General features: G+C 42.7%; 1 protein-coding gene across 5 annotated transcripts in view; it reads right to left on the bottom strand.

Annotated features, from left to right (window-relative positions):
- The window catches only part of DTNBP1 (dystrobrevin binding protein 1), a 103733-nt gene that overhangs the window by 65580 nt on the left and 25804 nt on the right, over window positions 1-12349 (bottom strand). For all 5 annotated transcript variants that reach the window (XR_011144093.1, XM_068961142.1, XM_068961146.1 and 2 more), the window contains 2 exons: window positions 11893-12025; window positions 382-514 (listed from right to left, as the gene is read on the bottom strand). Coding sequence is in view for 4 of the 5 variants with exons in the window: in XM_068961142.1 (XP_068817243.1) it covers window positions 382-514; window positions 11893-12025 (266 nt within the window). In the remaining variant the exon portion in view is untranslated. The remainder of the gene's footprint in view (window positions 1-381; window positions 515-11892; window positions 12026-12349) is intronic.

The following is a 12349-nucleotide window of genomic DNA, read 5'->3' as shown; positions in this document are numbered from 1 at the left end:
CAGCACTCAGGTTCCTTTTCCTCCTGCTCTAAAGGAAAGACAAGAAAAGGAAGCAAAGGGAAAGGGCCACCCAGGATCTGCCACTCGGAGGACACGAGGTCAGGGGTTCTCCTCTTTCGGACATTCTGTCTGTTGCACTGCTCCCCCCACCGTTTATCCCATGCTCAGCTTTTCAGAACTCATCTCCATAAAACGGCAACAGGTAGTGATACCAACAAAACAAAACAAAACCAAGCAAAACATGTTTTGGAAAGCTTATTAAAGAGCTTCACCTGAAACCCCTGTCATTTATCACTCCAAACTTATAAAGAGTGGCATGTAAGGTACTGTGGGAAACTTTGAGATTGCACATGAATATCGGGGCCAATTCCCCAAACTCACCTCTTATTTTTCTTGTAATTTTCCAGTTGTTGGGACTGCATATGTTTGTGTCTCTCTAATTCACACTGTCCACATAAATCCTCCAGATTCAGCAGGTGGTTTTCTACCTCCTCAAAACTAGCCTCTAAATGAGCTGAAAGTATACAAGGTCAAAAAAGGAAATAAACGTCAAAAATCAGAACCCTTGATCACGGAGAAAAGAAAAAGTGTCTAAAAGTTAAAAGTTTGAACTGTTGAGATTATTTTGCATTTATTTAAAATTTTTATTAAACTTTCTTGAAGCAAAATAAAATGTACCAACATTAAAATATATTTCAAATTATTTTTGAGTATATTTTTATATCTTGAACATTTTTAAGACACAACTTCCCAAAATACTTTACACATCATTAACCAGGACAGGGAAACAGAGTATCTTGATTAATCTGATGTTGGTATCTTAATGATCGCATATACCACACATGAATAATCAATTTCCAAATAATAGGAATATATCAAAATATAATTAACACAAATTATGCCAAACATAATTTAATATTTGAGATTTTAAGTTACTTCCGCATTGTTTTGCCTTGAACATGATAGACATAAATCTCCAAGGCACTGAACACACACTCAGGAAGCATCGCTCACTGTCCACTGGTCTTTCAACCACTCTACATTGCCTCTAGGCCACAGAACTCGGCAGATGGAGATCCTCTCTGTCAAATCCTTCATTTAAAACACTGAAGTCACAGCCTGCAGAGATTATTTCAGTGCCCTGCCCAAGGTCACCTAGCTAGTGATGAGCAGTCAGGGATCAAAACTGAGTCTCTCGTTCACACAATGATTTCCAGTTCATAGGTGCTTAAGTAAACCAAGATTTCACGGCTGCAGGGGTGAGGATCGGTTGTTTTCTTAGACAACAGAAAAGTTTTAGGGGTCAAAGGTTTTAGACCTCAGACAGCATCATGGCCATCTACCAGGCACTCACCACACGTCCCAGACACTGGGACACAAAGATGAAAAAGAGAAACCATGTGCTCAGAGAGCTCAAAGTGGCGGGGAGGCATGTTTCAGAGACAACACAGACTGACAGAGGGTAAGGGGCTGTGAAAACCAAAGGAGAGGCATCTGCCACAGACGGGTGAGTGTAAGACTCGGCAAGAATGTGTGTCATGGGGGTCGGGGCGGGGGGAGCAAGCTGGCTGTGCTGCTTTGCAGCCTCAGCTTCATCAAACAGCTAAGATTAAAGGGAGCTGGGTCTAATTCCTTCCCTTAGCCGCTAGACTGCCATGTGACTTTCTAAGTTAGTTTCTGTAGCACCAACATAAGGAGCAAGTTTCAAATTTCATGGACAGAGGAGCCTGGTGGGCTACGGTCCATGGGATCGCAGAGAGTCGGACATGACCGAGCGACCAACACTTTCACTTTTTCTTTTCCAGAATTTCAACTTGCAGTTTTAGGTTTACTAAGATGCAAATTTTGCCTGTTTTAAATGAATTTGTTTGACCCACAGACATTAAATCCTGAAACATACACATTAAAAAAATTTTTTTTTAGCCACATGGTATGGCATGTGGGACCTTAGTTCCCCAGTGAGAGTCACTCAGTCATGTCCGACTCTACAATCCCATGGACTATACAGTCCATGGAATTCTCCAGGCCAGGATACTGGAGTGGGGAGCCTTTCCCTTCTCCAGGGGATCTTCCCAACCCAGGTCTCCTGCATTGCAGGTTGATTCCTTACCAGCTGAGCCACAAAGAAAGCCCTTAAACTTGGGGGAAAGTGAAGTTCCCTCCACCCGGTTCCCCAAACAAAGATCAAACCCGCACCCCCCGCATTGGAAGGCAGAGTCTTAATCACTGGACTACCAGGGAACTCCCCACATTTTTTAATATCCTAAATTTTAACTCTACTAAATATTTGTGCTTTTGTACTTGGTAGGGTTTAGGGCTTAAAAAGATATGGATTTAGGAGGAAAAATTAAATTTTACTAAAAAGTTAAAACGTGGTAAGTAGTTTAGCACTCCTCTTCAAGAATATTTTAGGTAATGACTTTTATCATAATTGATACATCACTGTAGATCAGTGTAAGTCTGGAAAAGACTGATAATGCAGTTCATAACAGTTTTGAATCTATCTTCAGGGGTCGCATACAACAGCTACTACCTGTGACTATGGAAAGCCTAACCTGAAACAGTAAAAATCTAAGTTTTAATCAATGAAAAATTACATCTAAGATTTTCAGAAATGTCATCAGTGGTACCTGAGGAGTATATATTTGGAAAGGAAAACAGGAAAAATGGTGTTAATGTATCAGTTGCTGTACAGATTATTTTTTGTTATTAAATGGAAAAACGAGTGGGAGCCTCAGCCTGGGAGCTCGTGCTACTGGCCCTAAAGAAGGAGTGTTCCGCTCACTCTGTTAGAACTCGTTTGACAGGGTCTTACAAGACGATCATAGCTAACAGGATTATTTAAAGGCTATTTCACTTTGATTAGTGATAAGAACTAGAATAATTACATTTAATACGGAATCCATTTAGCTCTAAGCTACTTGGTTCCTTTAGCATCATGCATGTTATCCTCAGCATACAGGGGGCTGGGTAACAGAGAGGCTTTGACGTATAGGCCAGCAGTGTGTCCTGGAGCAGGACGGCAACCTGAGACTTAAAGTGCTTGGGAGAGTCTGGGGTCACGTTAGGGCTCCTGCCCAACTCCCAGTTCTCCCCTTTAGAAGTTTCAAAGGCTCCTGAGGACTTACAGTTTAACTCCCTACCCGAGCGTTCAGGGAGCTCTCACTCCCTGCTCAGAGACTACTCTTTTGGCCTCACCACCACCCTCCTTCATGACCGCTCATCACTCCAAGGAGGGTCCCGCGTGTGCCTGCCTGTCCTGAGGGGTCTTGGCTTCCCCCGCTCCCCAACCCCACATCTCCCTGGCAGGTTCACGTCAGAGCTCTCTTTTCCCTCATCTGTGCTTCCACTGACCTATGAACCCTGCCCAGGACTCATACTCTGACATTATATCACTATTTTGCACTCTCATATTTCTCAGCATTCTGTAAATACCTTAAGGGTAAAGACTATATCTTTGCAACATCCAGTCCCATCACTTCATGGCAAATAGATGGGGACAAAGTGGAAGCAGTGACAGACTTCATCTTCTTGGAGTCCCTGTAGATGGTGACTGCAGCCACAAAATTAAAAGATGCTTGCTCCTTGGAAGAAAAGCCAGAACAAATCTAGACAGTATATTAAAAAGCAGAGACATTACTTTGCCAAAAAAAGGTCCATCTAGCCAAAGTTATGGTCTTCTCAGTAGTCATGTACGGATGTGAGAGTTGGACTAGAATGAAGGCTGAGCACCGCAGAATTGATGCTTTTGAACTGTGGTGCTGGAGAAGACTCTTGAGAGTCCCTTGGCTGCAAGGAGATCCAACCAGTCAGTCCTAATGGAAATCAATCCTGAGTATTCACTGGAAGGACTGATGCTGAAGCTGAAGCTCCACACTTTGGTCACCTGATGCAAAGAGCTGACTCACTGGAAAAGACTCTGATGCTGGGAAAATTGAGGGCAGCAGGAGAAGGGGGCGACAGAGGATGAGGTGAAAGGATGGCATCATCAACTCAATGGACATGAGTTTGAGCAAACTCAGGAGATGGTGAAGGACAGGGAAGCCTGATGTGCTGCAGTCCATGGGGTCACAACGAGTTGGACACAAATTAGCGCCTGAACAACAACAAAACACCTGCTCTGCTGAATTCAATTAAGAAGGATTTCTGGAGATACAATGATTCTATCACTCTAAAACAAAAAATAGTAACCAAGAAAGCAAATCTATGATTCATATTCATCTAATTTACATATGAGGAGGTTATGCTAAATTTTGTCAATGAGCAAATTAAACATGGGCAGAGAACTTTGAAAACACTGTTATCAGTATATTAAGTTAGGCCCCAGTGAGTTAAAGCAGAAGCAGCCATGGAACTTCTCCATTTTAACTCTTATCAGGCTTGAGGTCAGTAATAAAATATATAAGAATGGTACCGATGAACATGAATTTTCTTCCCTTTTTGTATGAAAAACTTTACAAAAATCTGTTTAAATAATAAGCATATATATGGTATGTACTCTGAATATTTTATATTGAATTTAAACAGGCAGAGAGTTAATCTCCCCATCATACCCGGCTCATCTGCTAGGAAACAGTCACAGATTTGAGTAAATCTGGTAACTAGACTTAGAATGCGTGTGCATAAGACACTAGCAGGCCTCCACAGACACAAAAGTACCTTCACAAGAAGTTCCGGCCTCACCATCTTGCTCACTATAACAACAGTATATGTCTCAGTTAGCAATCGGTGGGGAGGATGGGTGGAATCTTACTGGGAAGGGCCATCTGGGAGAGCCTGACAGCTGTGCAGGAAAGAGCGTCATGGACCCTCATGTGGAGACCGCCCCAGAGGAAGAGCCGTGCTGTCTGGAATTTTCCTTTGTGCCATTTTCAGATGCATACTATGTGTAGCGTGACCACTGACATATGAAGAGTGGAGCAGCACATTAAAATTCATAACTTCACATTTAATGAGTATTTTCTAGCAAAAATAATTAGCCTCAGGGAACAAAGAAATCTTTGCAAACCCATAGGTCACAGAAGGCCAGGTACTAAACGACCACAAGAGTCTGCTAATGCTTTTGTCACTCTTCATGTGATAGGGTAATGATGGTGTGGTAACAAGGAACTTTGAAGTGTGCATTCAAAATCCATCATGGAACAAATGAGATCTGTGCAGTATATACTAAACCGTGTCGAAAGAGAGCTAATATGCCCCTTGAAGGGTCTAATCTCAGAACGTAACCTGGACCATAAGATAATCTGTTTCATGAAACCGTAAAAACTGTGATAGTCTTCTAGCTAGATGCACTCTCAAATTCTGTACAGAGAAAGCAGAACGGTTATGTATCTGGTCAGGTCAGATTGAAAGGAAGAGGCAAGCAAGCTCAGTACAAGGCTGTCATTCTCTTACAGAACTGTGTTATCTAACAATTAACAGAATCTTCTGTTCTAGATGAAGGTGTCTTTTTAAGTAGCTCATACAAAATAAACTAAACAACAGAATTCAGAAAAGCTCTTGACAGTTTAGACTTTTAAAATAGGAACAGGATTAGACTACCCTCTAGTGGAAGTTCAGGAGAATTCAATAAATATGTTCCAAACATCTTACCAGTTTCACAGGAAAATGCACAGAACAAGTGTTGTAGGGAAAACCACTAGGCCATACTTTCTTCAGTTTAACTCTGAATTTTGCAATAGGAGCTCATGCTCTGAGTCACAGTCAGTCCAATTAGTGACCCGGATAACCACAATGGTGTTGTCACTCACCTAGGGCCAGACATCCTGGAGTGTGAAGTCAAGTAGGCATTAGGAAGCATTACTATGAACAAAGCTAGTGCGTGTGATGGAATTCCAGCTGAACTATTTCATATCCTAAAAGGCGATTCTGTAAAAGTGCTGCACTCAAGATCCCAGCAAATTTGGAAAACTCAACAGTGGCCCGAGGACTAGAAAAGGTCAGTTTTCATTCTAATCCCAAAGAAGCGCAATGCCAAAGAATGTTCTAACTACTGTACAGTTGTACTCATTTCACAGGCTAGCAAAGTAATGCTCAAAATCCTTCAACCTAGGCTTCAACAGTATGTGAACCAAAAACTTCCAGATGTACAAGCTGGATTTTTAAAAAGGCAGAGGAACCAGAGATCAAATTGCCAACATCCATTGGACCACAGAAAAAGTAAGAGAATTCCAGAAACACTTCTATCTCTACTTCATTGACTATGCTAAAGCCTTTGACTGTGTGGATCGCAACAAACTGGGAAATGCTTGAAGAGATGAGAATACCAAACCACCTTACCTGCCTCCTGAGAAACCTGTATTCAGGTCAAGAAACAACAGTTAGAACCCAATATGGAACAATGGACTGGTTCAAAACTGGGAAAGGAGTACGTCAAGGCTGTCTATTGTCACCCTGCTTGTTTAACTTACATACAGAGTACATCGTGCAGCTGAACAACAAGAAAGTGTTGGTGGGTCAGTTGGTACAGAATCCACCGGCAACACAGGAGAGCGTCTGCAGTGCAGAAGACCCAGGGATCAAACCTGGAAGATCCACTGGAGGGGGAAATGGCAACCCACTCCAGTATTCTTGACTGGGAAATCCCATGGACAGAGGAGACTGGCCGGCTACAGTCGACGGGGTTGCAAGAGTCGGACATGACTTAGTGCTAAACCAAGAAAGCGTACAGAATCTGGAGGACAATATTCCATTCTATCCTTATACACTATTTTTCAATATATAGAATACTACACTGTTCTTCTCACATTTCACACCAGGGTTTTGTACTCTTAACTATTGTGTTCAGTTCAGTTCAGTTGCTCAGTCGTGTCCGAATCTTTGCGACCCCATAAACTACAGCACGCCAGGCCTCCCTGTCCAGCATCAACTCCTGTAGTTCACTCAAACTCATGTGTATCGAGTCAGTGATGCCATCCAGTCATCTCATCCTCTGTTGTCCCCTTCTCCTCCTGCCCCCAATCTCTCCCAGTATCAGGGTCTTTTCCAACGAGTCAACTCTTTGCATCAGGTGGCCAAAGTATCAGAATTTCAGCCTCAGCGTCAGTCCTTCCAATGAACACCCAGGACTGGTCTCCTTTAGGATGGACTGGTTGGATCTCCTTGCAGTCCAAGGGACTCGCAAGAGTCTTCTCCAACACCACAGTTCAAAAGCATCAATTCTTTGGCACTCAGCTTTCTTCACAGTCCAACTCTCACATCCATACATGACCACTAAAAAAACCATAGTCTTGACTAGACGGACCTTTGTTGGCAAAGTAATGTCTCTGTTTTTGAATACACTATCAAGGTTGGTCATAACTTTCCTTCCAAGAAGTAAGCATCTTTTAATTTCATGGCTGCAATCACCATCTGCAGTGATTTTGGAGCCCCCAAAATAAAGTCTGACACTGTTTCCACTGTTTCCCCATCTATTTCCCATGAAGTGATGGGACCAGATGCCATGATCTTCGTTTTCTGAATGTTGAGCTTTAAGCCAACTTTTTCACTCTCCTCTTTCACGTTCATCAAGAGGCTTTTTAGTTCCTCTTCACTTTCTGCCATAAGGGTGGTGTCATCTGCATATCTGAGGTGATTGATATTTCTCCCGGCAATCTTGATTCCAGCTTGTGGTTTCTTCCAGCCCAGTACATTATGTGTTTCTCATGATGTACTCTGCATATAAGTTAAATAAGCAGGGTGACAATATACAGCCTTGCCGTACTCCTTTTCCTATCTGGAACCAGTCTGTTGTTCCATGTCCAGTTCTAACTGTTGCTTCCTGACCTGCATACAGATTTCTCAAATCTGGGCAGGTCATGTGGTCTGGTATTCCCATCTCTTTCAGAATTGTCCACAGTTTATTGTGATCCACACAGTCAAAGGCTTTGGCATAGTCAATAAAGCAGAAATAGATGTTTTTCTGGAACTCTCTTGGCTTTTTCTATGATCCAGCAGATGTTGGCAATTTGATCTCTTGTTCCTCTGCCTTTTCTAAAACCAGCTTGAACATAAGAAGTTCACGGTTCACGTATTGCTGAAGCCTGGCTTGGAGAATTTTGAGCATTACCTTACTAGCATGTGAGATGAGTGCAATTGTGCGGTAGTTTGAGCATTCTTTGGCATTGCCTTCCTTTGGGATTGGAATGAAAACTGACCTTTTCCAGTGTAGGACAAGCTAAATTGTGTAACATCCATCCAAATCCTGCTGTCAAAGTCAATGGTTTTGTAAATCTGCAAAGGCCAGAGAGACTCCCAGGAGAAAGTGAGCATCCTGGCGGCAGCTGCCTGGTCTTGTCCACTGCTGTGTCCCCTCAGCCCACAAATGGTACACGGGACCCACAGACGCCTAAGACGTACCAGGCACCCTCCCCTCACTATGGGCCCTCCAGCTACCCTGTGAAGCAGGTTCTCTCATCTTTAATCCTAAAGGCAAAGAAACTAAAGCTCAGAGAAGTCAGGAAACCTGCATGGAGTCTCACAGTTAGGAAGCTGGGGAACTGCGGTCCAAACCCAGATCTGAAAGTCAGTTCACACCCCTTCTTTCCCAATTCCTGGTATACTTTTATATATTATCTCTCTTTTTTTTTTTTTTAATGACAAGCCTCACCAGTGATTATCTATTACACAGGCTTTGTAAGTTGGATGGATCACATCCCATTAAAAAAACAACATGAGTGGATTATCTGTTCTTACTTAATTCCTGAGGGAGCGTGTAATCAGGAGCCATATTTATTAAGCCACAGGATAACACAGCTAAAAGCATCATCAAAGGTTCAAATTGCTCACATCATATTAATCCCTTATTCTTTAATAAGGGCAGACCCTCTAGAGAGCAAGGCAAGACTAAAAGAGTTAAGTGGCCTAGGAAATACAGGGACTGAATGGATATGGTATTAGATTTGACAGAGAAAGGGTAAAAAGTTCAGCGAAGTTAAGAGAATCCTGTGACTACATATAGCTTAGTTACTATTTTCTTCTAAGTAATTTGTATTTTTCATTATTGCTTGACTAAGCCTTGTAGTACTATATTAAAGTAATTAGGTAATGACAAAGAGCATTCTGAGGCTACCCCGCAGAAGGGAAGCTATCAGGGCTCCCCTGGCGGTTCAGCTGGTAAAGAATCTGCCTGCAGTGCAGGAGACCCCGGGTTGAATCCTGAGTCAGGAAGATCGCTGGAGAAGGGATAGGCTACTCACTCCAGTATTCTTGGGCTTCCCTGGTGGCTCAGCTGGTAAAGAATCCGCCCGCAACGCGGGAGACCTGGGTTCCATCCCTGGGTTGGGAAGATCCCCTGGAGAAGGGAAAGGCTGCCCACTCTGTATGTTGGCCTGGAGGCACAGAGAACAAAGCGGTGGTCGCCAGAGGGGAGGGCGGTGGGGCAGCTGGGTGAAGCGGCTGAGGAGGCTCAAAGGCACAAACTCCCAGTGAAAGGAATGCCACTAATATTAGAGTACCTGTGTGTGGTGGCAAATGGCTACTAGACTTAAAATGGTGATCAATTCATGATGTATATAAAGGGTGAAAAAAGGGAAAGTTGCTCAGTCGTGTCAGACTCTTTGCAACCCCATGGGATAGACAGTCCTTGGAATTCTCCAGGCCAGAATGCTGGAGTGGGTAGCCTTTCCCTTCTCCAGGGAATCCTCCCAACCCAAGGATTGAATCCAGGTCTCCAGCACTGCAGGGGGATTCTTTACCAGCTGAGCCACCAGGGAAGCCCAAGAATACTGGAGTGAGTAGCCTATCCCTTCTCCAGAGGATCTTCCCGACCCAGGAATTGAACCGGGGTCAATCACTATAAGATACAATGTACACACAGTGTTCATAAGTGTACACTATGTTGTACACCTGAAACTAATATAATACTGCAGGTCAACTATACTTCAATGAAAAATAAGAATTAAATTATTTGGAAGTGACTGGCAAGCCTGATACTTCTGCTTTAATTTAATTTGCTTTAATTTAGCTTTAATTTGCCTTTGGTGGTCGATGTTCTCAGATTACTCAAGACAGAACTCAAGTGAGCATTTTCGAAACCCATCGCATTCATTTAAAAAGTCAAAATGCAGTTTCTGAAGATGGTATCACATCACTAAACATCACTTCTTCAGGATAGTAGAATCCTAATTGAGAAGGAAAATACACTATATTCTATCTTAAGTAGAATTAACTATGAGAATAATTAGAACTGAGGCCAAATGCATTTAATCAGCAGAGTGGCATCAAACAAATAACATTTATAAACAGAATTTACTCTCAGCTGGAAAGGAAAGTAGGATAGTATCATAGGTGGATGTCTCTGCAAAGAAATACACAACCATTGAAAAACAAAGACTCAAAGAGATACGGGAAGAGATGCTGAACAGAAAGTGGCTAAAAGGAATATTCCCCCAGTGTCTTGGAGGCTTTTTCTATCAGTTACCAAAGGCTTGAGAAGGAACATTCCTATACCTACAAGAGGGAAATAAGGCCAGAGGGCCTTCCTCCTAAACCCAGAGTCTCTTTTCCCCCACCCTGCTTTCAGAAATAACAGAACACTGATTCCAGGGCTTCAGGAACGTGAGTCATGGGGTCTGCTGACAGGTGCTACTCCAAATGCCTCATCCTCCATGGAGTACGTCATCACTGTGGCTGGGATCCTGGATGCACACCTTACTCTGTGTGACCCTGAGCAAGTCTGCACCCCTCCAAGCCCAATTTGCCTAAGCTGTAAAGTGGGATAACAAAAGCTACTTCTGCAGGGATCTTGTGAGGATTGTAAATAATGTCTGTAAAGCACCTAACCATCTCCGACATATAGTAGGCACTACGAACGTTAGCTTCCCTGGTGGCTCAGATGGTAAAGCGTCTGTCTACAATGCAGGAAACCCGGGTTTGATCCCTGGGTTGGGAAGATCCTCTGGAGAAGGAAATGGCAATCCACTCCAGTACTATTGCCTGGAAAACCCCATGGACAGAAGAGCTTGGTAGGCTACAGTCCATGGGGTCGCAAAGAGTCGGACACGACTGAGTGACTTCACTTCACAAACGTTAGCGGCATTCCAAATACCAGTGGGGTTCATTTTATTCACACACACAAGTTTTATGCTTTGCTAATTACTTGCTTTGTAAATCAGCTTTGTTTTGCTTTTAAAAATGTAGTACTGAAAAACAGAAGAGATGATGGAGCAGCTTTATACCTTCTTAGCTATTAAGACTCAGGTTATTAGCTCAAAAAGTCATCTCCTATGTAGGTAGCCCCTACCTCTTACTTCACTAAGATCTTAAGGTTGGTTAGAAAATAATAAGCCACAATGTTATACTATGATGTGGCCCTGTCTAGCATAAAAGTCAATTTTCTGAATATAAGCCCAAGAAACAAATATCAGCATGACTCATCTCAATAAAAACAAAAAATAAATATATAATCTTCCACAAGGTATAAAGTTAGCTTAACAGGTACCCTCATTTAATTGTATCTGTTTAATATTTTATCAGTTTAAGGAGAAAAAAAGAGCATATTTCAAGACATGAAGCTCTGAGCAAACCCAGTATTAAAAGCAACAACTTCCAGAGTACAGCCTTTAGTCATAACAAAGCCACCATAACCCCTTTCATTTCCTACGTTTACACTTTTAAACAGAGACTTAAAGTCAGAAAGACAACCCCGAGTCACTTTAAGAATCAACAAAAGTATGTTTTCTGAGCAGAACGGAGGCCGAAAAAGGTAGTGGTGTATTTTAAAAATCATTTCCACATTTTAAATCATCGTTTTTTTGTCAAATCATCAGTTAATCAGAATATGAAATTAATTAGAACTATTTCCCTCCAAATCCTGTTAACCAATAAGATTAATGTATTCTTAGAAAGCTTTGGACTCACGCCAAATTATTTTCCTTCCTAGAAGCAGCGTCTAGAGGCTAACAGGGAACTTACTCAGACTTGCCGTCAGGGATTCTAAGTCTGCGATGAGGCCTGGAAGCTGCTGAAGCTGCTGCTGCAGGTCCCGGAGGCTCGCCTGCTTCTTCTCCCAGTGAGCGGAGAGCATGACCACCTCGCTGTCCACCCGCTGCAACACGGAAGGGGAGGGTCAGGCCCACGGGACTGCAGACACAGAGGTCAGACCAGCGTAATGAGAGCCAGCCCATGTTATCTTTAAAAACCCTTCCACTGGGGTACAGACAACACAATACTCTGAGGAGACTGGTGTTGTTTTCTTTCTTAGAAAAGAACCACCTTAATATCCAGTGCAGAAAAACCTCAAATTACGGGTTGTATCGGTGCATCTTAACCCGGGAAAGAGAAAGTTCAGCCATGACCTTAGAAGTCACTTCTAACTACACCCTGTTTTTAAGTAAACCATGTATTTGCACAATTCAAATCTAGAAAAAAT

The sequence above is a fragment of the Capricornis sumatraensis genome, chromosome 22, assembly GCF_032405125.1.
Source record: "Capricornis sumatraensis isolate serow.1 chromosome 22, serow.2, whole genome shotgun sequence".
Classification (NCBI taxonomy): Eukaryota; Metazoa; Chordata; class Mammalia; order Artiodactyla; family Bovidae; genus Capricornis; species Capricornis sumatraensis.
Note: the sequence above shows the minus strand (reverse complement) of the source record. Positions and strands in the feature narration are given on the sequence as shown.